General features: G+C 37.4%; 1 protein-coding gene across 4 annotated transcripts in view; it reads left to right on the top strand.

Annotated features, from left to right (window-relative positions):
• RAD21 (RAD21 cohesin complex component) overlaps positions 1-17,594 on the top strand; it is a 28,877-nt gene extending 11,283 nt beyond the window's left edge. For 2 of the 4 annotated variants that reach the window (XM_036436827.1, XM_036436828.1), the window contains 12 exons: positions 870-999; positions 2,669-2,768; positions 4,974-5,080; positions 6,219-6,425; positions 6,813-6,935; positions 7,324-7,449; positions 10,198-10,421; positions 11,511-11,673; positions 12,020-12,168; positions 13,969-14,118; positions 15,251-15,334; positions 15,939-17,594. In XM_036436827.1, coding sequence (XP_036292720.1) covers positions 870-999; positions 2,669-2,768; positions 4,974-5,080; positions 6,219-6,425; positions 6,813-6,935; positions 7,324-7,449; positions 10,198-10,421; positions 11,511-11,673; positions 12,020-12,168; positions 13,969-14,118; positions 15,251-15,334; positions 15,939-16,130 — 1,755 coding nt within the window. In that variant the 3' untranslated portion in view covers positions 16,131-17,594. Of the gene's footprint in view, positions 1-869; positions 1,000-2,668; positions 2,769-4,973; positions 5,081-6,218; positions 6,426-6,812; positions 6,936-7,323; positions 7,450-10,197; positions 10,422-11,510; positions 11,674-12,019; positions 12,169-13,968; positions 14,119-14,961; positions 15,335-15,938 lie in introns of those variants that run through there. The other 2 variants (XM_045581388.1, XM_045581389.1) reach the window with 2 other exon arrangements.
• The last annotated feature ends 6,100 nt before the right edge of the window (positions 17,595-23,694 follow it).

Genomic DNA, 23,694 nt, shown 5'->3' with positions numbered 1-23,694 from the left:
TTTTAGTATAACTAGAGGAATTTTGAATCCATTTACATTGGGTGTTTACTTCTCTCATTCTTTCCCAATCACTGCACCTCATCCCACATAACCATTGATCAAGATCTACCTTAAAAAAAGGCTGAGGAGTGTGAAATAAAAGATAGGTACTATTATTCTTTATCAGTATGCTTGCCAGTCAGGTACTAAAAAAAAAAAAAACGCAGTGAAAAATGGCTTAAACAATAGGAAAATGAACAGTCTTCCTTAATTAGAAGTTTAGAAATAGGAAGGTACAGGATTGGTTCAGCAGTTCAATGATGTTATCCAAGGATTTATTCTGAGTTAGTTGGCTTCATATCCTCATACTTTTGGCCCCGCAAGTACAGGGTGACTGCAAGCAGCTCCAAATCATACCTATTTACATTAATGCAGGAAAGGGAGAAAGAGAGGGGCGTCTAACATAATGGGAAAATCTTTTCTTAGAATCTCTTTGATATAGATACTCCATACTTATTAATCTGGCTGGACTGGATTGCTAATGCAAGAGCAGGCATTAGCAGAGAAGAATGGAACAATCATCCTTCAAGGCTGGGGACCTTTACTTCCCAAACAAAATCAGTTCAGTGCAATGGGTCTGGATTGGCAGTCAAAAGAACTACATGCTCCTTAATGTGCTCATGGCAGCAATCCATGGAACACCGTAACTTAATGCCTGCTTCATAGCTGTCCTCATGTCTGTTAAATTCATGAATTACTGCCAGTCTGTCCTGTGGGATACTTGGGGAATTTACAGGTAAAAGCAGTGAAAAGTAAAATAGAGATGATTGAGGTAACTTCAAATGATAAATATAAAGAGATAAAGTTAAAACTGCATATTTTATTAACAGGTGAAGATGGCACTCCGAACATCAGGACATCTCTTACTGGGAGTAGTTCGAATCTATCACAGAAAAGCCAAATATCTCCTTGCAGACTGTAATGAAGCATTCATTAAGATAAAGATGGCTTTTCGGCCAGGTATTGTTGACTTTTTTTATTTTTAAATATTGGATTTTCTCATGTTTGGTGTGAAAAAATGCTAAAAACAAACAAACAAATAAAAAACAACTTTCTATCTCAGCATGTCCTGTTTTATTTTGATTTCAACACAAAGGGCTTCCCTGCCAAAACCGGTTTGGCTCAATGGATATAGTGTCGGCTTGGAGACTAAAAGGTCCCAGGTTGCAGGCATATCCCAGTAGGGGGTGTGCAAGAGGCAGCTGATCGATGACTCTCTCTCATCAATGTTCCTAACTCCCTATCCCTCTCTCTTCCTCTCTGTACAAAATCAATAAAATATATTTAGAAAAATTAAAAACAAAAACACAAAGGGCTCTTCCCAGTACAGCAAGGCTGGGAGAGACTGGTTTGAGAGAGGAAACCCACTTTACTTTTCTACCATGTGATTATGACAATCACCCCTTTGTTCTTCCCTTCGAACTGCCTCCTCCTTTTAGCCCCTTTGCAGACACAGTCATCAGAGGTTAAACTGTTGAAAACCATGTGTTTGTTTGTTTGTTTGTTTGTTTGTTTGTTTACATACACAGCTCAGAAAAGGAAGTTGAGGATTTTAATTTTTCCCAAATTTTTAAAACATTGGTGAAATGTTATTCTAATTAAAGTAATCTGAATGTATGAAAGAGATGCCTTATACGGTATTTTCTACTAAGATTATGTTCTGGTACTTGAATTTACTTTACTGTATGAATAGTGAAATGTTTAAGATCTGAGATTTTATTTGAAAAGTAAATATTTAGAGCAGAGGCTGTGATACTTGGATGATTTCTAACACATAGCTAATAAGGGCATTTTGTTTAAATAACTTGATTTTTTTGTTTTATTTTTGTCTTGAAAGCAATGTATATTTATTACAGACAGCTTGGAAAATATTTTAAAAACTTAAATCTTATCTCACTTTCCTTAAAACACCAACTTCTCTTAACATTTGTGGGACTGACTGGTTTGCAGTAATTCCTTGTCTTCCTCATACATTTTATGCTTACAGTGGTGCCTCACACAACGAACTTAATTCGTTCCAGGGGCAAGTTTGTTATGCGAAAAGTTCGTTATGTGAAACGTGTTTTCCCATAACAATACATGTTAAAAATATTGAGTTTAACTTAAAAGGACGACTGCCGTGATACGTGCGTGATTTAATTCGTAATAAGAACGATTGCCGCGATACGTGCTTAAGTTAAGCGCAGTGACTAACGACCGCCTGCAGTGCCTGCGCGGAAGGATGCAATACATTGGCAGCGATCGTGGAAGCTCGGGCGAAGCAGTCGTGGAAGCTCGGGCAAAGCAGTCGTGGAAGCTCGGGCGACTTCGTTGTGTGAAACGAAGTTCGTTGTATGAATCATGAAATGAAGTTCGTTGTGTGCAGCGTTCGCTGTGCGAGGCGTTCTTTATGCGAGGCACCACTGTATCTATATTCTTTTAAAGACTAGCTTCATGCAAAATAGTGCTTTGACTTTTTTGTAAAGAGAGTAGTATGGCTTATGATTATAGAAAAACAGAAATAAGGTACTTTACATATATTATGTACCTTCTAGAATACAACCTTGGGAAGTTATACCCACTTTACCTTTCTTGGATCCCTGGATAATCTTGTGTAGACAGACTTTGAAGCTTCGCATTTCTTTTCCAGGTGTTGTTGACCTGCCTGAAGAAAATCGAGAAGCTGCCTACAATGCCATTACTTTACCTGAAGAATTTCATGACTTTGATCAGCCCTTGCCTGACTTAGAGTATGTCTTTTTTTTTTTCTTTTTTTTTTAATTGTTGACTTGGTCTACAAGAAAACATGTTATTGGCTTCTAAATGAACAGTTTTCCTTGAGAATGTTTTGACATTGAATTAACATTTAGCTAAAATATATACTCTTCCATTAAAGATAGGGTAGCCTAAATGGAAGTATATTTATGTATTCCTAAATATAACCTAAAAGTGCTTCTATAAGAAAGTAGTGTAGAAGATACCAACTTTAACACAGGTAAGATATGAGAATTCTCATGTGATTAGGCCAGAGCTAATAGAACAGTTGTCTAGGTCACATGTGTCAAACACAAGGCCCACGGGCCAAATCCGTCCGCCAGGCCTTGCAATGTGGCCCGCACCGCGCTGTCATCACTGCACTCCGCTGCGTTTCCATCACAATGACAGTTTATGACTGTTCAGTAAACCATTCGGCCCGCGATTTAGGCTGGATTTTAGATTTTGGCCCCTTCTCTGATTGAGTTCGACACCCCTAGTCTAGGTATATGTTTGACATCATACCAGCAAACTTGAACTATTGCTTCATGATTTTTCTTCAGGGAATATATTAAAGTCATCTAGTAAGTTTTGGTTTGCTTTGCCAAGCTATGCTCAGTCATAATTTTTGTATTTTATTTTAATAAACATAAGAGATAACTTTCTATGAAGAGCATGAAAGGGTCATTGTCCTAGCACATTTAAGAGGAGAAAGTTGTACAGAGATGACCATTATAGCACAATACTGTAGTATACTGCTTCCCTCCTTAAGTCCTCAAAATCCAGCTATCACAACCATGACACATATTGTGACTGGAAGTTTCTAAGTGATTGATTACTACAATTGACAACCAAGAAACCCTCTATACCAAGTCCCATTTATCTTTTGACAAATTTCTCTGCTTTTTAAAATGATCTATGACTCCTAATGAAATTTGAGCTATTTTTATTTCTTAGTGAGTTAATTAGTGCTAGGAAGGCATTATCATTATCTACCTGCTTTAACTGTTTGTTTCCTCTTATACTTGTACTAGAGGCCCAGTGCACAAATTTGTACATGGATGGGATTCAGCCAGCCTACTCCCATTAGGACTGATTGGGCTGGGCTGATTGGGGGCGGGGGCCTGTGGGCGGTTGGCTAGTCGACCCCACCCTCGATTGGGGATGAGAGAGGTGATCAGGGTCACAGTGTGCATCAAAGCAACCATTCATTCTGGCATTCCAGTCACTTGGCTTTCATATATATAGATTGTTTTTTTATTTTTTATTATGGAAATTTCTTAGCATAGCTAAAAGTAGGCAGGCCAATATTGTGAACTACATGTACTGATTATCCAGTTTTAATTATCTATATGCCACTTTTATTTGATGTGTGTTTTTCCAACTCATCCTCCAGTCCCCACTGAATTATCTTAAAGCAAATAACACATATCTTATTAAATACTGTAAATAACTCAATATGTTATCTCTTTGGAAATTAGAAATTTTAAAAACATATCCGTATTAATATCATACTTTAGAAAACTTAACGTAATTCCTTACTGTATGCCCAATTAGCATTCAAATGTCCCAGTTGACACACACGGCCTTTTTTTTTCTAGCATTATTGAGTTAGGTCTGTACACAATCTGCATACTTTACTTGGTTGATGTGTCTCATAGTCTCTCAAGAATTTAACCCTCTACAATTAGGGGTGTCGAACTCAATCAGAGAAGGGGCCAAAATCTAAAATCCAGCCTAAATCGCGGGCCGAATGGTTTACTGAACAGTCATAAACTGTCATTGTGATGGAAACGCAGCAGAGTGCAGTGATGACAGCGCGGTGCGGGCCACATTGCAAGGCCTGGCGGGACGGATTTGGCCCGCGGGCCTTGTGTTTGACACATGTGCACATCTCTCGTTTTTCCTTGCCATTTAATTGTTAAACTAACCCAATTATGTGTTTTGAACTATTTACATTCTGAATTTGGCCAATGATACTGCTGACTGGTGTTTAACATTTTGTGAGTTTTGTGGTGGTTTTTTAAAAATAATTTATTTAATATCTTAAAACAGTATGAAAGGATACTTGTGAGAGGAAGAAACAGGTCTCAGAAATGCCAGGAAACTTTAATTTGTAAATCATTCAGATTTTTGGCCTCCATGTATTACTGTATGTTATGATAAGACTTGACTGAAGTGTATTTGAAATTTTTTTATAGTGACATTGATGTGGCCCAGCAGTTCAGCCTGAACCAGAGTAGAGTGGAAGAGATAACCATGAGAGAAGAAGTTGGGAACATCAGTATCCTACAAGAAAATGATTTTGGTAATGGAGAAATCACTAGTCACTAGCTACAATTTTACAATTTGTTTGATACTGTTAGCAATTTAAAAAAGAAAACCAGGCATTTATTACATTCACAATGACAGAATCACTTAAAATTTCATCTCACCTGTTTTTATTAGGAAAAAATTTGCCTTCGTTCCAGTATATTAAGCATTGTTTCCATTTATGCACAAAACTTAGAATTCATTCTTTGCCTACTCCTACTTCCCATACAAAATGATAAAACCTGTATATTGATTTGTGTGAAAAGTCTCAGTATTGAAGTGATGAGCACTTTTAAACTACCTGTGTTGGAAACAGTTGCATTGTGCATTCTGTTGAAGTTCACTATTCAAAACTTGTAGCAAGCCAAATTCTTTTTTTCTTTTTAAATATATTTTATTGATTTTTTTACAGAAAGGAAGAGAGAGGAATAGAGAGCTAGAAACATTGATCAACTGCCTCCTGCACACCTCCTACAGGGGATGTGCTAGCAACCAAGGTACATGCCCTTGACCAGAATCGAACCTGGGACCCTTCAGGCTGACTCTATCCACTGAGCCAAACCAGTTAGGGCCAAATTCTTGATTAAAACCTATTATAACAGCCGAAACAGGTTTGGCTCAGTAGATAAAGCGTTAGCCTGTGGACTGAAGGGTCCCGGGTTCGTTTCCAGTCAAGGGCATGTATCTTGGTTGCGGGCACATCCCCAGAAGGGGGTGTGCAAGAGGCAGCTGATCGATGATTCGCTCTCATCGATGTTTCAAACTCTCTATCCCTCTCCCTTGCTCTCTGTGAAAAATCAATAACATATTTAAAAACAAAAACAAAAAAACCCCAAACCTATTATAACCAAGTTTGTCTATGAATGTTAATGCCACCTAATAGGCATACCTGATTAGATTTACTTAACATATTTAAGATAACCTAAGTTTGGATCTTAACTGAATTTACCAATCTTGCCTCAGATTCAGCGTATGAAGTACAGATGTTAAAGTTTTAAACTTTAACGTTATCAAAGATAAGCAAGACTTCAATAGCAAATGTGACATCATCATTATAAATCAATAACCTTTTTTATTTTGTATCAGTCATTTTTCTTACTTTTTCAGTTAATGACTAACTAAAATTTATTCAGGTGACTTTGGAATGGATGACCGTGAGATAATGCGAGAAGGCAGTGCTTTTGAGGATGATGACATGCTAGTAAGCACTAGTGCTTCTAACCTCCTGTTAGAGCCTGAGCAGAGCACCAGCAATCTGAATGAGAAAATTAACCATTTAGAATATGAAGACCAATACAAGGATGACAACTTTGGAGAAGGAAATGATGGTGGCATATTAGGTAGGTCAGAGTGTTTATTCTAACATAATTTCTTTATGTTAGAACTATTGCTAATTCTGTGTCTTGAGTAACTCTAGGCATACATGTGTGAATTCTGACCATTGGCTCAGTAAATGTTCAAATTTTACTAGTTCTTAAAACTGCTCTATTTGTGTATGATACCTGTGTTAAGTATACTTTAGAGAGATAAGAACTAGAGAATATAAGGAATGAGAAATATTTTTATATACTAAATGTTTTATACTTGCATACACTATCCTGAAGAGAAACAGATGCAAATTGAGTTTTTAAGTTTAATCCATTTTAACATAATTGTATTTTCCCATTGATTGAATATTCTTTTAGCATTTTTTTAAAATAAAGTTTAAATTATATTCCCTATTTCAGATGACAAACTCATTAGTAATAATGATGGCGGTATCTTTGATGATCCTCCTGCCCTTTCGGAGACTGGGGTTATGTTGCCAGAACAGCCTGCACATGATGATATGGATGATGATAATGTGTCAAGTAAGCATTTCATGTTTATTGTCCTAGGCATGATAGTATGATATCCAGAGAAATATTTAACATAAAGACCACACACTGAAAATATTCAAGCTTTTAATGAACTAACTTGTAAATCTTAAAAACAGTGCTTTTGATTGATCACTAGTTCTGGGTCTCTTAGATGTTTAACCCTATGCCCCAACCCTTTTTTGGCCAAAGATAAGACTTCAAAGTGTGACATAATCACATGGTTTGGTTTGGTTTGGAGGGACTTTCTCGGATCTAGAAAACTTTTTTCTTGGTACCAATGGGTTTCTTTTTTTTCCAGCTTTTTCAGAGGAATTCTTTTCCCATCTGTAGGGTATATGTTAAATAACCAAACCTTTTGTGTCCAAATTTGTTTTTATAGTGGGTGGTGGACCTGATAGTCCTGATTCAGTGGATCCTGTCGAACCAATGCCAACTATGACTGATCAAACAACACTTGTTCCAAATGAGGAAGAAGCCTTTGCTTTGGAACCTATCGATATCACTGGTGAGCACACATTTGCCTTCTAAAACTTATTAGAACATAAGATCCTAGTTCTGGCTGTTGTCCACTAAATTCCTGCTCTCTTTTTAAATAACTAGTCTTTCTTCTTTGTCACAGTCATCTATCAGAACATTTAATTCAAATATAATTTGAGTATCAAAGTTTTTGCAAGTTGCTGTGAAATATAAAGTACAGAATAAGTTTTCTTCTGTTACATAGTCTTCTTGGATTTTCAAAATGCTAGCAGGTCACATGTGTAACAGAAAACATTAGGTGTTTTACAGTAAAATACAGGACTGGCTAATCAGTTATCTTCCAAAGTTCTGTACAGATGGGCTACAATCTAGGAAAACCTAAAAATACTTTTTTCTTTTTAAATGTGAACTATCAGAGGTTCTAAAAGCAGTGTTCTAATTATATAAGAATATCCTATATAATAAAAGCATATAATATGCTAATTAGACCAGATGTCCTTCCGGATAAGCGGGGCTGCAAGTGCCAAGGCAGAGGCAGCCACCACTGCGGGTGAGGCCGAGCCCTTTGCACAATTTTAGTGCATCAGTACTCATTATATAAGAAACGTAAGAAAACAGTGGGAGAGGGTGGGCACCAGCCTCCTGTTTCTGAAAGAAGCAGTTTGAGATACATAATTTGGGTGTGAAATTTTTAAATTTGTAGGTAGTTTATGGGTACAATGGGATAGAATACTTGAAATCAGTTACAGTATATTCAAGATAAGTTGTTACTTTTAAATAGAACAAGATTAACCTCTTAAATAATTAATAGTGGATGGTGGGCCTGATAGTCCTGATTCAGTGGATCCTGTCGAACCAATGCCAACTGGTTTGGCTCTGAGAGCGCCAGCCTGAGAACTGAAAGGTCCCTGGTTAGATTCCGGTCAAGGGCATGTACCTTGGTTGTGGGCACATCCCAGTAGGAGGTGTGCAAGAGGCAGCTGATTGATGTTTCTCTCTCATCGATGTTTCTAACTTTCTATCCCTCTCTCTGTAAAAATTATATATTATATATATATATAATATATATATAAAATTATTATTTTTTTTTTTTTTAAGGTTAACCTTTTGGTTTTTCTACTTGGGCTTCTGGTTTATGATGAGCACTTATTAAGTACCTGACAGTGTAGGAACTAAAAATGTAACAATGAAACAAATCTTTATCTTCATGGAACACTAATTAGGAGAACAGGAATAAATAAAATATCTACTATATTAGTGACGGATATTACAGAGAAAATTAAATGAGGTAAAGGAGGTAAACTGCAGTGGTTAAAATGCTGTTGTAAGAATTTGAACTTCGGCCGAGACCGGTTTGGCTCAATGGACAGAGCGTCGGCTTGGGAACTGAAAGGTCTCGGGTTCGATTCCGGTCAAGGGCATGTACCTTGGTTGCTGGCATATCTCCAGTGGGGGTTGTGCAAGAGGCAGCTGGTCGATGACTCTCTCTCATCGATGTTTCTAGCTCTCTCTCTCTCTCCCTTCCTCTCCGTACAAAATCAATAAAAAATCAATAAAAAATAAAAAAAGAATTTGAACTTCGACTTTTAGGGAAAGGAACTCTGAGTAGCTGGAAGACAGGGTAGACAAAGGCTTGTCAATAACATCTTTGAATTTTAAACCACATAATTGTATATAAAAATTTGTGGGGGTCCTGACGGGTGGCTCAGTTGATTAAAGCATCATCCTATGCACTGAAGGGCCGTGAGTTTGATTGCTGGTCAGGCTGTATACGGGAGGCAACCAATCGGTTTCTCATGTCTAGTTTCTCTCTCTTCCTCTCCCTAATCAATAAAAACATGTCCTCAAGTGAGGATTTTAAAAAAAATAAAACCTATGGGATATAACATGTATGACAAGATAAAATCTTAATGAATTTACTTAATCCCAAGAGCCTTTTTTTTGTTGTCATTACCTTTAAAAATTTAGGTAATGCTATATCTTCTTTACAGTTCTAGTAAGCTTTAGAAATTAATATACATGCCTGTGATGGAGTTCCAGGTGCATCGACTGGGTTTGGGCTTGTTTCACTTCATCAGGCTGCTTGTGCAACAGCCATATATGGATTGTAACTTTTCCAATAAAAATCCTAGTAATTGCAACCATTTATGGACTCAATCTATGCCCAATAGTCTTAAGCATTGCACAACCTTTGTAAGTGGATGGCCATATTGCAAATAAGAAAATGAAGAGGTAAGCAAGATGAAGTCAGCTTCTCTTAATTTGATTTCAACCTTCTCTCAACTAATAAGGCAACTTAGAATTTGAGCCTAAGTGTGATATGTTCTATGTTTACTGTATAAAGTTACATGCATTAGTGTATTGGCCCTTGAATTTACTCATTTTGTACTAAATCCATATTCATTTATTCAGAAAATTATTACTGAGCGCCTATTGCATGCCAGCCTCTTTTCTGCATAGTGCTTGGGAAACCTAATTAAAGAGAGATTCTGACCCTTGCTGGTGTTACCCAGGTTGCTGGCTTGGTTCCTGGTAGGCAGTGTGCAGGAAGCAGCAGATTGCTATTTCCTTCTCACCTCAACATTCTACCCACCCTCCCATTCTTTTCTAAAAATCAATTTTAAAACCTTTAAAAGAAAGAGATTCTGCCCTCATGAGGTTTAACTTTTCTAGTGGGTTTGTAGAAAAGCAAGGGATATAATGAGACCAAGTCTGGCACTATGTGCTTTTTTGCTGCCTTCTTGGGAAAATAATTTTCTTTTCTTTTTCATTTCAGTCAAAGAAACAAAAGCCAAGAGAAAGAGGAAGTTAATTGTTGACAGTGTCAAAGAGTTGGATAGTAAGACCATTAGAGCCCAACTTAGTGATTATTCTGACATTGTTACAACATTGGATCTGGCACCACCCACCAAGAAATTGATGATGTGGAAAGAGACTGGGGGAGTGGAAAAACTCTTCTCTTTACCTGCTCAGCCTTTATGGAATAACAGACTACTAAAGGTAATACAGTTTGCAGAATTTATTATTTCATATACATTTTGACTAATTTTAAAAATACTTTCAAAACCTTTGTTCGAGTAATTTTTTATCAAGTATTTTTCAATTATACGGTTCCTTTTTTAAATCACAATATACTGAACTTACCTTGATCTGAAAGATGATGATGAGTGACACTTGCATTTCTAAAAGATGTAGAATAAATATTACTTATACAAAAGCTACTGGCCTTTTTAATAGTTCTTCAGTCTCCTCTGATAAACTATTAGTTCTGTGCACTGTGCTTCAAATCTGCAATCTTTAGATGTTACTTTCTGGCTAAAACCATGCAATAGTTATACTTTTTCTACTGGTTTTATGAAAAGAGGCCCTCTCTGTTCACTTTAGGTTCCAAAGTACTCAGTACTCCAAAACAAGATTCTGGGGCATTTAATGAGTGACAGAGCAGTGTTGATAGGTGGTTATTCTTAGTAAGGTTGAAATATGCATAGAACCAACTCATTGTACTTTATTCATTGTATTCTAAACGTAAAGTGTTTCAAAGCAGCAAGACAATGGTAAAACTGCTTTTTATTGAAAGCATGCTCCTATAAAATTTTCATCTGGAAAATTTATATTTTTTGACTTGGTCTTCTTACAGGAGTTTTTTCTAAGGAAGTAATTCAAAATATGGAAAAGCCATTTCTTTGAAGATGTTAATTACATTGTTGCTTAGTTAATTTTTTAAAAAGAAACTTAAAATGTTGAAAAATGTTTGAAGTGAGAAATACATATATCTCCTCGATGGAATATTTTGTTATAAACAAATAAGCAGAAACTTATCTTTTATATCTGAGTTACAAGACAGTGGATTTAAAATTTTCACTTATTTTGAAGTTTTTAAAAATTTGTTATAATTTTAAAGCCTGTATTTAAAGTCACTTTAAGATGGGATGAACTATGAATATGTTATAACCTCAAGTAGAAATTATGCTAATTATATATACACTGATTACAACTATATTAAAACTATGGAAAATAGAAATGTCGGCTTTTTCATAAATAATATGGCTTATTTTATGATTGGCTTTTTTCACTTAATTTTTTTTATAGCTTTTTACACGCTGTCTTACACCTCTAGTTCCAGAAGATCTTAGAAAAAGGAGGAAAGGAGGAGAGGCTGATAATTTGGATGAATTCCTCAAAGAATTTGAAAATCCAGAGGTTCCCAGAGAGGAACAGCCACAGCAACAGCAGCAGCAACGTGATGTTATCGGTCCGTTCTTTTGTGGTAGTTCCCTAGTGACAATTCTATGAACAAGATAATATACTCAACGTTTTTGGACAGGGAAATACTTGCCTTACTATATTGTGATTGCTTTGTTAGATATGATGCTTTCTGTTTTCATGATTGGCTGTGTGATAGTCTGCTAAAGGATTATCTTGCATTGAATTGGAGGTGGGACTTAAGGTCCGTTCCCACCTTTAAGTGTATTACAAATTGAGTAATCTTTGTGAAGGAAATTTTATATGGCATCTCCATTAGAGAAAGTACCTACATCTTAGTATTAAAAGTAAATGGGTCAAGACTGACCTTAGTCTTTCCATATGGCCAATTGCAGATGAGCCCATTTTGGAAGAGCCAAGCCGCCTCCAGGAGTCAGTGATGGAGACCAGCCGAACAAATGTGGATGAGTCGGCCATGCCTCCACCACCACCTCAGGGAGTTAAGCGGAAAGCAGGACAAATTGACCCAGAGCCTGTGATCCCTGTAAGTAATGTCTCTTCTTGGATAGTCCTGCTTCAGCATTGCCTAAAGTGACCACCCTTGACCCTGACTTTGGTTCTGGTTTTACTTTTCTCTCTCAAATATTAGTCCAGGGTGAACCTGATAATTCTAGATAAAACAAGAAAAAGCAGTATATTGAACCTGTAAAATTCTACATGTACTAAGTATTTTGGGAGTAAAATAAAACAAACTTTCTGCTAGACAGAATTTTTGTACATTCTAGGCCAAGTGTGAACAGGCTGTCATTTATCCACTGTCAGGCATCTGACCTCTTTATTTTGCTTTGAGCAAGATCTAACTTGCTCCAGTTTGTCTGAGAAATAATTAACATTGTATTAGTTTAAGGTGAGAAACAATGAATTGATACATGCTATTAAATGATTACAGTAAGGCCTGTCCTTTGCCCATTGTATATTCTTGGCTCTTTTGTTGTAAAATAATTGATTGGGTATGTATGGGTTCATTCCTGGACACTATTCTGTTTCGGGTTCTGGTTTAATCTTTAACAAATATTCTTGTGTATCTCCAATAGTAGGCAATGTTAGGCTATTATTAAATGACCCATTAAATATTAAATAATCAGTATACTTTGAAATTGCTGAAAAAAGCAAATTAACATCTGGCTACTTCATTCAGACTAGCTACCATTAGGGTCACTAAGGATAAGAAAACTAAAAGTAAGGTCAGGTTTAAGACTTCTCAACTTTAAGTCTATAGAACCAATAAATCTGGTTCAGCCTCCATCAAGAGACATTAACAGATACTCTGCCAGTTTTAAGAACTAGTTCTCTGCCCTCTGGTGGTAAGAAGTTGTCTAAAAAGAGCATTTTTCTCTGAGCTCAGAATAGTAACATCTAAGTGAATCGATTATTCTAGTACCTCTCCTGATAATTTTCCTTGACATTCCTTTGGTTGCAGATTTTTTATATTAAAGCCTGAGAGGAAGGAAATTTAAAGGAGATGGACCTCCAAAATTATCTCTTTTCTATTTGCTGCTGTAAGAACTTCAAGGCTTTTTTTTTTTTTTTAGAGCCCAACTTAGTTGGATAAGCCTTAAAGCAATTGTGTGCATAATGGTGATAGTAGTAGGCTAATTGAAGGGTTTATGTACTGCCCTGAATTAAGTACTGTTTTGTGTGTTTTTTCCTAAAATGTTACTACAGAAAGTTTTTTTTTAATATATTTTATTGATTTTTTTTTATAGAGAGGAAGGGAGAGAGTTAGAAACATCAATGAGAGAGAGTCATCGATCAGCTGCCTCTTGCACACCCCCTACTGGGGATATGCCCGCAACCAAGGTACATGCCCTTGACCGGAATCGAACCCGGGACCCTTCAGTCCCCATGCCGACGCTCTATCCATTAAGCCAAACCGGTTTCGGCAACTACTACAGAAAGTTTTGAGGATGTTTACCACCATTGATGTGAGAAATTTGCAAATAAGAAAAACCATAGACTTGTGGAAGTTTTTTTTACTCCTAAAAAGTATAAAAAACACTTTAGTATATTATTCTAGTATAATAAGATAAAGGATCTGTTTCTTTTGTAAACTACAATACTTTAATGTTGAAGCTTTACTTGTGTGTGAGAAGTTTATTTTTGTATTCTTTTCCATCTGAATAATTGCAAGCTTACTTTTGCTCTCACCCTGTATAATCAATTTTTGGTTGTTAGGAAGTATGCGATATTGCCCTAGTCTTTTCATCTTGAAAACTTGAGCAAATTTAAAAGAAGCCACCCTTAAAATGTGCATCTTAACTTGCCTTATTTTTATTGTTTTAAGCCTCAGCAAGTAGAGCAGATGGAAATACCTCCTGTAGAACTGCCCCCAGAAGAGCCTCCAAATATCTGTCAATTAATTCCAGAGTTAGAGCTTCTCCCAGAGAAAGAGAAGGAGAAGGAGAAGGAGAAGGAAGAAGAGGAAGAGGAGGAGGTAATATTTTGAAAAATCCCGTTCAAGCTTTTTTAATTTTCATATTAGAGATTAATTAAAGTTCATTGATGTTGAACATCAGAGTGATGAAAACATGTTTAAACATAAGCAAATTTTAAACCAATGTTTAGTGATCTAATTCATCATTAAGAACATCAAATTATTTTTCATGTGTGTTTTGTGTTTATTAGACTGGAGTAGGATGTGTCTTTGAGTGAAGGCTAGAATGACTCTTATTTTTTTAAAGTATAGAGATGCTTTAGGAATGGATTTCTTTTTCCTGGGGTATGCTTTGGCTCTTAAAGTATTTGACATCAAGAACTTTATTTAGACCTTTATTTTAAATGCCTTCCAGGTGGCATTGAAGCTTTTAAATTTCTTCCAAGACTAAAAGTTATGGATTGGATACATTTCATTAGCACTCACTGCTTAAAATTTAATATGAGTACTACATTGTTTTAAAGTTTAAATTTAGCCCCAGAACTACTTTAGCCTTATGTACTAGAGTGTGCCTTATGTACTAGAGTGTGCCATTACTAATTCAATGCTAAGTCTGAGATAAAAGTCATTGTGCTTCCTCTTACGTGTAAAGCTGTTCACTTCTGACTCTTTGGGACGTGGTGATAGGCTATCCTGGGAGATGGGGCTCAAGTAAAATATATATAATGTGTCATAGTCTATATGGTATTTTTTTTAAAGAAGTGGGCTAAGTACTACTTACTCAGCTTTGCTAGTCTGTGGACCAGTATAAATGAGATTTGGAGTCTGCCAGATTGTAAGTCATCTGGAATATCATGGTCCAAAATATTGATATAAGACACAATATGCTGTTGATCTCAAAAGGGGCCAAATAACCAACCAGCAGTAGTCCATGGACCATGGTGTATAGAGTACATCTTTATAGAGCAGTACAGAATCTCATATTCAGCCAAATGTTTGCTCGCAGGTACAGAGGACTTTTTGTAATTAAAGACAGACAGACTTCACAATAGATTTAAGTGATTGTTCAGCAGGATCAAATATAATTTTCTATTAGAATAGTTTAATTTAGAGCTTTCAAGAAATACAAAAATAGAAATTTCATTTTGTAGCAGATTTTTATCAGCTTACTTGTGGGGTCATCTTCACTCAGGAAGAAGATATTCCAGGGGGTGATCAGGATCAAGAAGAAAGAAGATGGAACAAAAGAACTCAGCAGATGCTTCATGGTCTTCAGGTATGCCGGGGCAGTCTTAGAATCCTCAGGAGACACTTGTGCCATTACTCCCTCAAAAGAAAGTTACATGCTATAACTAGAATGCCTATTTTAAACTGTTACTTTTCTATGATTACAAAGCAGAATTGTGATGGTGACTTATGGTACACCTTTGTGTGTCATCTTATTTTTGGTTGAGCAAATTTAATCTCTGAATAATTCAATTTGTCAAATTGTTGTAATGTCAGATGTCACTTCCTTTGGGCCTAAATACCAGATAAGATATCGTAAGCATCTATTATATGACATAACAGGGAAGTTGCTCATGGTTTCCCAAAATAAATTCAGAGGATAGTTGGAATCAGTTGAAATAGAAGTGCTAGATTTTATTATTGTATCACATTAGATGTCCAAATGAGTCATTTTAATATTTATTGGATTTATGATTTTATATATACCATAATCAACTTTCTTTTCACCTTCTTAACTGATGTGAAAATCACTCTTACTATTCAGTCTTCTCCCAACAGAATATACAGTATACTTTTTTTTTTTTCAGTATCCCCAAATAGCATGTGATTATATAAATTACTTTTATTTTAAATTCTTTTTTTTTTTTTTTCAGCGAGCTCTTGCTAAAACTGGAGCTGAATCTATCAGTTTGCTTGAGTTATGTCGAAACACAAACAGAAAGCAAGCTGCAGCAAAATTCTACAGTTTCTTGGTTCTTAAAAAGCAGCAAGCTATTGAGCTGACACAGGAAGAACCATACAGTGACATCATTGCAACACCTGGACCAAGGTTCCACATTATTTGAGCAGCTTAGAAGCATTGTAGCTAGTGTTCATTTCACTAGTGTATAAAAATTGCCCCCAATGTGTAGGGCACACAAAACCCTTTAAGAAATTCAGATTTTTGTCTGTACAAAGTCTCTGCATTTTTCTTTATTTTTTCCAGTATTTTAAATTTATCAGTTTCATCTTTAAGGGAAACTGCTTGTGTGTGAGTTGTGTTCTGATGGAGAAAACAAGCACCCAAGATTAAACAGTTCAGAATATATGTGTGCAATATTGGCGCATGAATAATGTTGAATAGCTGTCAAAAGTCAGGATTTTTATCTTTGTTCTCCATTACTGCATTGGAAAGGACAGCTTGTCAGGAAAAATGTCTGAACTAGGGTGCGAATCTTAGAATTTTTCTTTTCCCATCAGTAACACTGACAATCTTGGTAACCACTGTTCTTTGGGATGTTGCCCAAAACAGATTGTCCTCAAGATATGTAAAGTGTAATTCCATTATGACCAAGGGGGTGTGTGGAATTGTGTTGTAACTCATCCCCTTTAGTTACAAAAGGCTAGAACTATTTTAAAAGCATTCCATGAATCATTTTAATGAACCTTACTATCCTGAAATAGGTTGTTTTAGTGAGGCTCTAAAATGAGCAGAAATACTTTTAGAGTAGAATGAATTTAAACATTCATAAGTTTCCAGGAGCTAAAAATCAAAGTTTTAAAAAAGATGTTTAGGTATGTTGAAGTAAGTATTCAGATCATGAAAATAGAAATTGCTATACCAACTGAAAGGACAAGACTGATGGGAAATCATACCTGATTGACTTAACCTTTCAGCAGATAATGCTGTAAAAACTAATGGCTTCTCTGATATTTATTATAAGTTTTATTACTGACCTCTTTTTCCAACGCTGTACACTCTGTGTTTGGAACTTTAATAGCTTTGCAACAGAAATCCTGTATCCAGTTTCCTATAATTTAAGAAAAACATCCAGTAAAGGTTTTATAATTAACAGACCAGATAGCACCAGAAATCATGTGACTTAATCATTATCAAAATGTCTTAACTTTTAGGGGAAAATTACACAGAGTTCTGGCTTAAGTGGTGGCACTTTTGTTGGGGGGGAAAAATCACTTTTGAAACTCAGACTTCGGTGTGTACCCAGTAATTTAAAAACTAAGTGAAATGTTTTAAATTTGTGAACGCGTAATCACTGTTTTGATTATTCATTTTCTTGAGAATGGTAATTGTATAAAATTGCTATTGCAGCTTCGTTTTCAATATAATATGCCTGTAAACCATTGATTTTTCTCCCTTTGTAAAAAGACATTGTAGATAATTGAATGTTTGATTATAGAAAGGTCATTAGTTTCTTGTTACACATTTTGTTAGTCTGGTTTTTGTTGCTTTATTGGGTTTAATATTGTTCTTGAAAATAGTTGATGCTATGTTATGTATAACTTTTCTAATAAAAGTTGTGTTATAAGCTATAAGTTTGTTTTTGAGGTATTGGTTATACAGTTTGTGGTGTTCCCATGGAAAACACTGATGAAAGAAAGTATTCTAGACAAGGCCAACAGAAGAAGGTAAGGAGTAAAGTAAATGGATTTTTCAATGTGTATTAAACTACTCTGCTCTTTCATATTTAGTCTAACAGAAGACCTGACCAACAAATGGGTGCTGAAGAATCTTTGGGGCACAGATATATTGCTGTTCACCCCTAAGTACGTAGAAATTATGACATGCCTATAGGTGTATATACTTGGGCTCCTAAATAAATTTAGCTGAAAAGCATATTCTGGGGATTTCCTGAGTTCATCTTAAAGCCTACTTACTGAAAGCCAGGGCACTCAGTAACCTTGAATAAACCTAAGTTTATATTGAAGCTTAGGACTTGCCTCATTCCCCACTGTGAGCTTTGAGACAACTAACACTTGGAGATGTTTGTAACAAGAAAAACTGTTTACTAAGTACCAATTATCTTCAAATCCAAAGATTTTAGTTTAGGGCTCACCACCTATGGCAAAAGAATAGTAGTAAAGAATTAAAATCTAATCTGGAAAGGTTAGAAGCCTAGAACACAGTATGCCAAAGTTCCTGAGAGTAGTCCAGAAAGGATTCTCAGATAAAAGGCTTTTGCTGAAATTTGAACTATGGCTCAGCATAGTAAGTAAAGTGAAATGGCTTTCCTTTTAGATATAGTAGAACCATAAGTGTTTGATTTAGGACTTAAAAGCCTAGACAGATACTTGGAGAGTAGAATCCTGTCTTAAACAGCTACCAAAGGGTGCAGTAGAATGAGGAGTGGGCCAAAGGTCTGGAAACTGTTTCTCATCTTGATTTTGAAGTCTCAAACTCAAACTTTATCCTCCATCTGGAACTACTACTAAGATGAAATGAAAATCAGGTCACTCCTATTTCCAAGAGTTGTGAAATCCTTTGAGCTAATGAAAACAATTTTAAGAGCAGCTAACCTTTGTATGACAGTGATTACGTACTTTTTTTCAGGTCAAGTTCTTAATCTTTCTATTCCCAGAGTATGTCTCCACATGGAGGGATGACATGGCACTTCAGTCCATCTAAAATAATTCTGGTTAGTCCTTCAGACCCCCCCTAATGCCTCTTCTTGGTGAGTAGCTCCTTTACTTGCCACATCTCCATGTCTTACAATTCCAATTTAGACTAGCCACATTTCAAATATTCATTCGCTATAGGTGACTAGTGTTGTACTAAAAGTCACAGAATCTCTAGAGAATACTCCTAAACTTATGAGGTGCTTAGAGTCTAAGGATGCACAAAAACAAGCCAGGTTCTCTGCTTTCGTTAGTCTCTAAGCTATAGAATATAAACTCTACAAACAATAAGCATAAGCCAAAATTGAATGATAGCTTGCAGTACTAATAGGGTAGTCAGTAAGCCTCATTTAGAAGGCAAAGTTCTGTTCAGACGTGAATGTTAAACAAGGATGTACAAAGGGAGAGTGTTTCAGAAGAAAGAAATGGATATGGCAAAAGCGGGGACATCTGTGTAGGCCTGACACATTCAAGATAAGGCAAGACCAGACACTGAATAGAATAAAATGGGAGATGACAGCCTAGGTCATGTACAGCAGAGGGCAACCTTGTTGCCCTTTAAAATCATCCAGGAAGGTTTAAGAAATACATGCAGATGTTCTTCAGAACAAAATAGGTGAGTGGTTGCATGGGCAGAAGGGTTTAGGAAGTAATGGATCTCCCACCACTGTGGTATCTTATTTACTGTGTGTTTTGAAGTGATTCCTAACTGCGTACCACCAGTATCTGATGTGAGAAAGACTGATCAAGTGAGAAGTAAATATATTTGCAGTAAATGGACCAGGGTTGCCTTGCGATTCCATTTACTCAACTATAAATTGAAACTGTTGGTACAGAGCTTGGAGCCTTACAAAGATTACATGAAATAGTGCCTAAAACAGTGGCACTTGATAAGTGGTGGCAAGTGTAAAGCAAGGGATTCATATTAGAAAAGGAATTTTCAGAATATGACTGACAGAGTGGGGTGCAAAATAGCACAGAGACTAAAAGTAGTAGTTGTTAACACGAATCTGAATATTCCCTGATAGTATCTAATCTTCCTTCTACCTGGGCTGCAAAGACGATAGGTTTCTGGACTCCCACTTCCCATGGACACCCCAAATAGAGGTATACATGGAGCAATTAACTTTGAAAGAAATCCAGAGACTAGCTGTGTGGCTCCTACACATTGGGAGAGTAAGAAAAGACATCAAAACACAAAAGGCTGTCACGCCATAAAGCCCACACCCAGCCCCATGGGGAGGGAACTCTAGCCCTCTCCCTCGAGTTTGTGCAAAGTGTCCAGTTTCCCCCTTGAAGAGCTTGACTACAAATCTGAGATACAGTTCTTGTGGCTGTTGCTTAAGGAAAGGGCTCCCAGGTCACATGACTGACAGGCAGGAGGCCTTGCATTCAAAATCCCACAGAATTGTAGCAGCTATAGGCTCGCTCTTAACCAGCTCAGGAGTGTGCATGTGAGTACTCACACACCTCACTGCTATAGACCCAGGCCATATCAGAGGAAGCAGACAAAATCCCCACCTCCCTCCTTGGTCTTGGAAGGCCAAAATTCATACTTTTCCAGCTGCTCCCTGAGGCTTCAGCTCTCAGCAAGCCTGAATCAGGCCCTGACTGTGATCCTCCTTTTGGGACAATCGCTGACAGACCTGGGCACACCTTCAACTACTGGCAGCACTGAAAACAAGGCAGCTTGGACAGTCACAAAGGTTTCAAAGACACTAGGAGCTTGGGCCAAGCTTATTGATGCGAATGATTCAGCTACATGAGACCCCTCTTGTCAAGACTGGAAGACATGGCTGTTTTCATTTAATGCAAGAAACTAACACAGAAAGTCCAACAGGAATAAGTTATATACTAAAGAACAAGTTAAACATTCAGAAACAGATCTTCATGAAAGAGGTCAGGAAAACAATGCATGAACAAAGTGAGAATCTATAATAATAAAAGCGTAATATGCTAATTAGACCTTCCAGACGAAGCCAGGGGTGTGAAGGCCAAGGTGGCCATTGCAGTAGCAGGAGCTGAGCCCCTTGCACGAATTTCATGCATCAGGCCTCTAGTTTTCAATAAAAGATTGGTGATGGGGGGGAAGTTAAGTCACCGAACAGGAGAATACAATTCTGTACTGAAAAATTCAATAAAGAGCCTCACAACAAACTAGGCCTAGGGAAAGAGCAAACTCAAGGACAAGTCAGTAGAATTCATCGAATGAAAGGAGTAAAAATGATTTAAAGGCCTATGGGACACCATAAAGGACCAATATACCCATTATAGGGCTTCCAGGAAAAGGAGGAGAGGAGAAGTCAAAAGTTTATTTTTAAAAAAATGACTGAAAACTTGCTTTACCTGGTCCCTCAGGACTGTATATGTTTACATACTTTTAACAGTGCTTCTTGAGGGTGGCTTCCAATCAGCTTGAATCTAGGTGCTGAGTGAGATCCTCCCCTTTGGGACACGGATCTTGGCACATCCCCAACTCCTCTGGGGGCCATTAAACATGGGCGCTTGGACAATCCAGAGGTTTGAGAGAACAAAAAATGAGGGCAGGGTTCTATAGTAAGTTTCATCTCCACAGAACACTAATTCAAGACGGGAGCTGGCTCTCTTATGTAATGCATAGAAAGCACAGGGAATAAAGGGAAATGAAGAAACAAAATTAAAACTTCAGGAAAAATTAATGAGATGAATATAAGTGATTTACCTGAAAAAGTTCAAACAATGATTTTTTAAATGAGCAGAGTAGACATTTTTCCAAAGAAAATATACAAATGGCCAAAAAGTACATGAAAAGATGTACTTTTTTCGCATCAAAGAAATGTAAATCAAAATCATGAGATAACCATTCTGCCAGGTGTGAGCTGTTATCAAAAAGGCGAGAGAAGTATTGGTGAGGCATGTGGAAAAGGGAACTCTTGCTCACCATAGGTAGGAAAGTGAATTGGTCAGACACTGTGGCAAACAGTATAGAGTTTCCTCTAGTAAAAATAGAGCCCAGCCGGTATGGCTCAGTGGTTGACCTATGAACCAGGAGGTCACAGTTTGATTCCTGGTCAGCCTACAGGCTGTGGGCTCAATCCCCAGTATGGGGCATGTAGGAGGCAATCAATTATTGATTCTCTCATTGTCTGTAGTCCCAGTGCATGAATTTGTGCACAGGTGGAATCCAGCTGGCCCACCCTGATTGACCTGATCAGGGTGGGCTGGCTGGGAGGAGGGGCCACAGGTGGTTGATTGGCTGGCCAGCCCGGTCCCTGGTTGAATTCCTGGTCGAGGGGACAATTTGTATATTAGCCTTTTATTATATAGGATGTTTCTATCTCCCTTCCTCTCTGGAATTGATAAATTATTTATATATATATATATATATATATATATATATATATATATATACACACACACACACACACACACACACATATATAATATAAATATATGTATATATAATTATTCAGTATATATATATAATAAAAATAGAAATACTATATGATTCAATAATCTCACTTCTAGGATATATTCAAGGGAAATGAAAACAGGATCTTGAAGACATGGCTGCACTCCCATATTGAATCCAGAATTTCTCACAATAGCCAAAATATGAAAACAATTTGTCTCCATCAACAGACGAATGGATAAAATGAAACGGGGTTTCTGATAAGATGTCAAGAGTAGGTAAACACTTCGCCTCCTCCCACAACCATATCAAAATACAACCAACCACACAACAACCGCCACTGAGAACTGCCTGAAGTCTACCGAACATTAGTCCTCGAACAGTTCGAGACCAGTAAGAGGGCTGGACATTCAAAACTGTCTAGTTCCACACTCACATGTGGTGGTTAAAAAGCAGAGATCCACCCTGAGGAGCAGGGTTCCCAGCCCCACACCCAGCTTCCTCCCTAGCCAGGAAAAGAAATCCCCGTAACTTCTGGCTGTGCAAACATGGTGGCTGAGCTGGGCAGAGGGCTGGTGGAGTCCCAAGCATTTCTCTGAGAGGACCTGTGTACTGACTTGCTCACTGACACTCTGTTGACCAGTGAGTTTGCTGACCACTGACCTAGACTCTCAATTCCAATAATTATAGGCTGTTGTTGTTCCTTGTGATTAAGCCTCTAGCCCACTGGTCGGACTGAGTTTGCTGACCACTAGCCTAGACTCACTCGCTCTGAGCACCTGCACTGGGGCAGCAGCTTAAAAAGCACCAGGACAGGGCAGAAACTGTATTGCCTGGCTTCAGAGAAAGGGGTGGAGGGGTACTTTTCTCCCGGACAGTGATACTGGCACAAACTATTGTTCCTTTGCTGAGCCCTCCCTCCACCCAGCAAGCAAAGCTGGGCTGAGCACCAGATCCGAGTCTCCCATTATCTGACCAACACTGTTCACCCCATCCGAGACCCCACTCCACCCAACTTGTGGGCCCATCCGAACCCAATGGCTTTTCCATCGAAATGGCCCTGGTTCATGCTATCGACTTTCCTAAAAATCTCTCCAAGGCTCACAAACCAAACCAACCTGGAAATAGACATACAAGTGCAGGAAGGGCAGATGCCACATCAGAACGCACCAGGACACAGCAGAGTTAACAGTGCCAGAGAGAATCTTAAAACACAGCAAGACAAAGCAGTTTCGTTACTAACAAGGGAGAGTCCATAATATTGTAAGCTGGTTTCTCAACAGAAACATTTCAAGCATGCCACCTAATGGAAACCTGTGCTTAAATGCAGGGCTAGAAAAAGTTAAACCTCAAGACAAAAGTTTCATCCCCTCAAATGTCCTGAAGCTGAACAATGCAGTGATTCTCAGAATGTCATGAATATAAGAGTCCTCTAGGAGGCTGTGAAAATAGGGGATGAAACCTGTATTTTATTTATTTTTTAAATATATTGTTTTCTCAATTTCAGAGAAGAAGGGAGAGGAATAGAGAGAAACACCAATGATGATAGAGAATCATGGATCGGCTGCCTCCTACATGTCCCCTACTGGGAATCAAGCCCGCAACCCAGGCATGTGTCTTTGACC

Source organism: Pipistrellus kuhlii, unplaced genomic scaffold (genome assembly GCF_014108245.1).
Source record: "Pipistrellus kuhlii isolate mPipKuh1 unplaced genomic scaffold, mPipKuh1.p scaffold_m20_p_14, whole genome shotgun sequence".
Classification (NCBI taxonomy): domain Eukaryota; kingdom Metazoa; phylum Chordata; class Mammalia; order Chiroptera; family Vespertilionidae; genus Pipistrellus; species Pipistrellus kuhlii.
The sequence above is the reverse complement of the archived record's forward strand: the minus strand, read 5'-3'. Positions and strand labels throughout refer to the sequence as shown.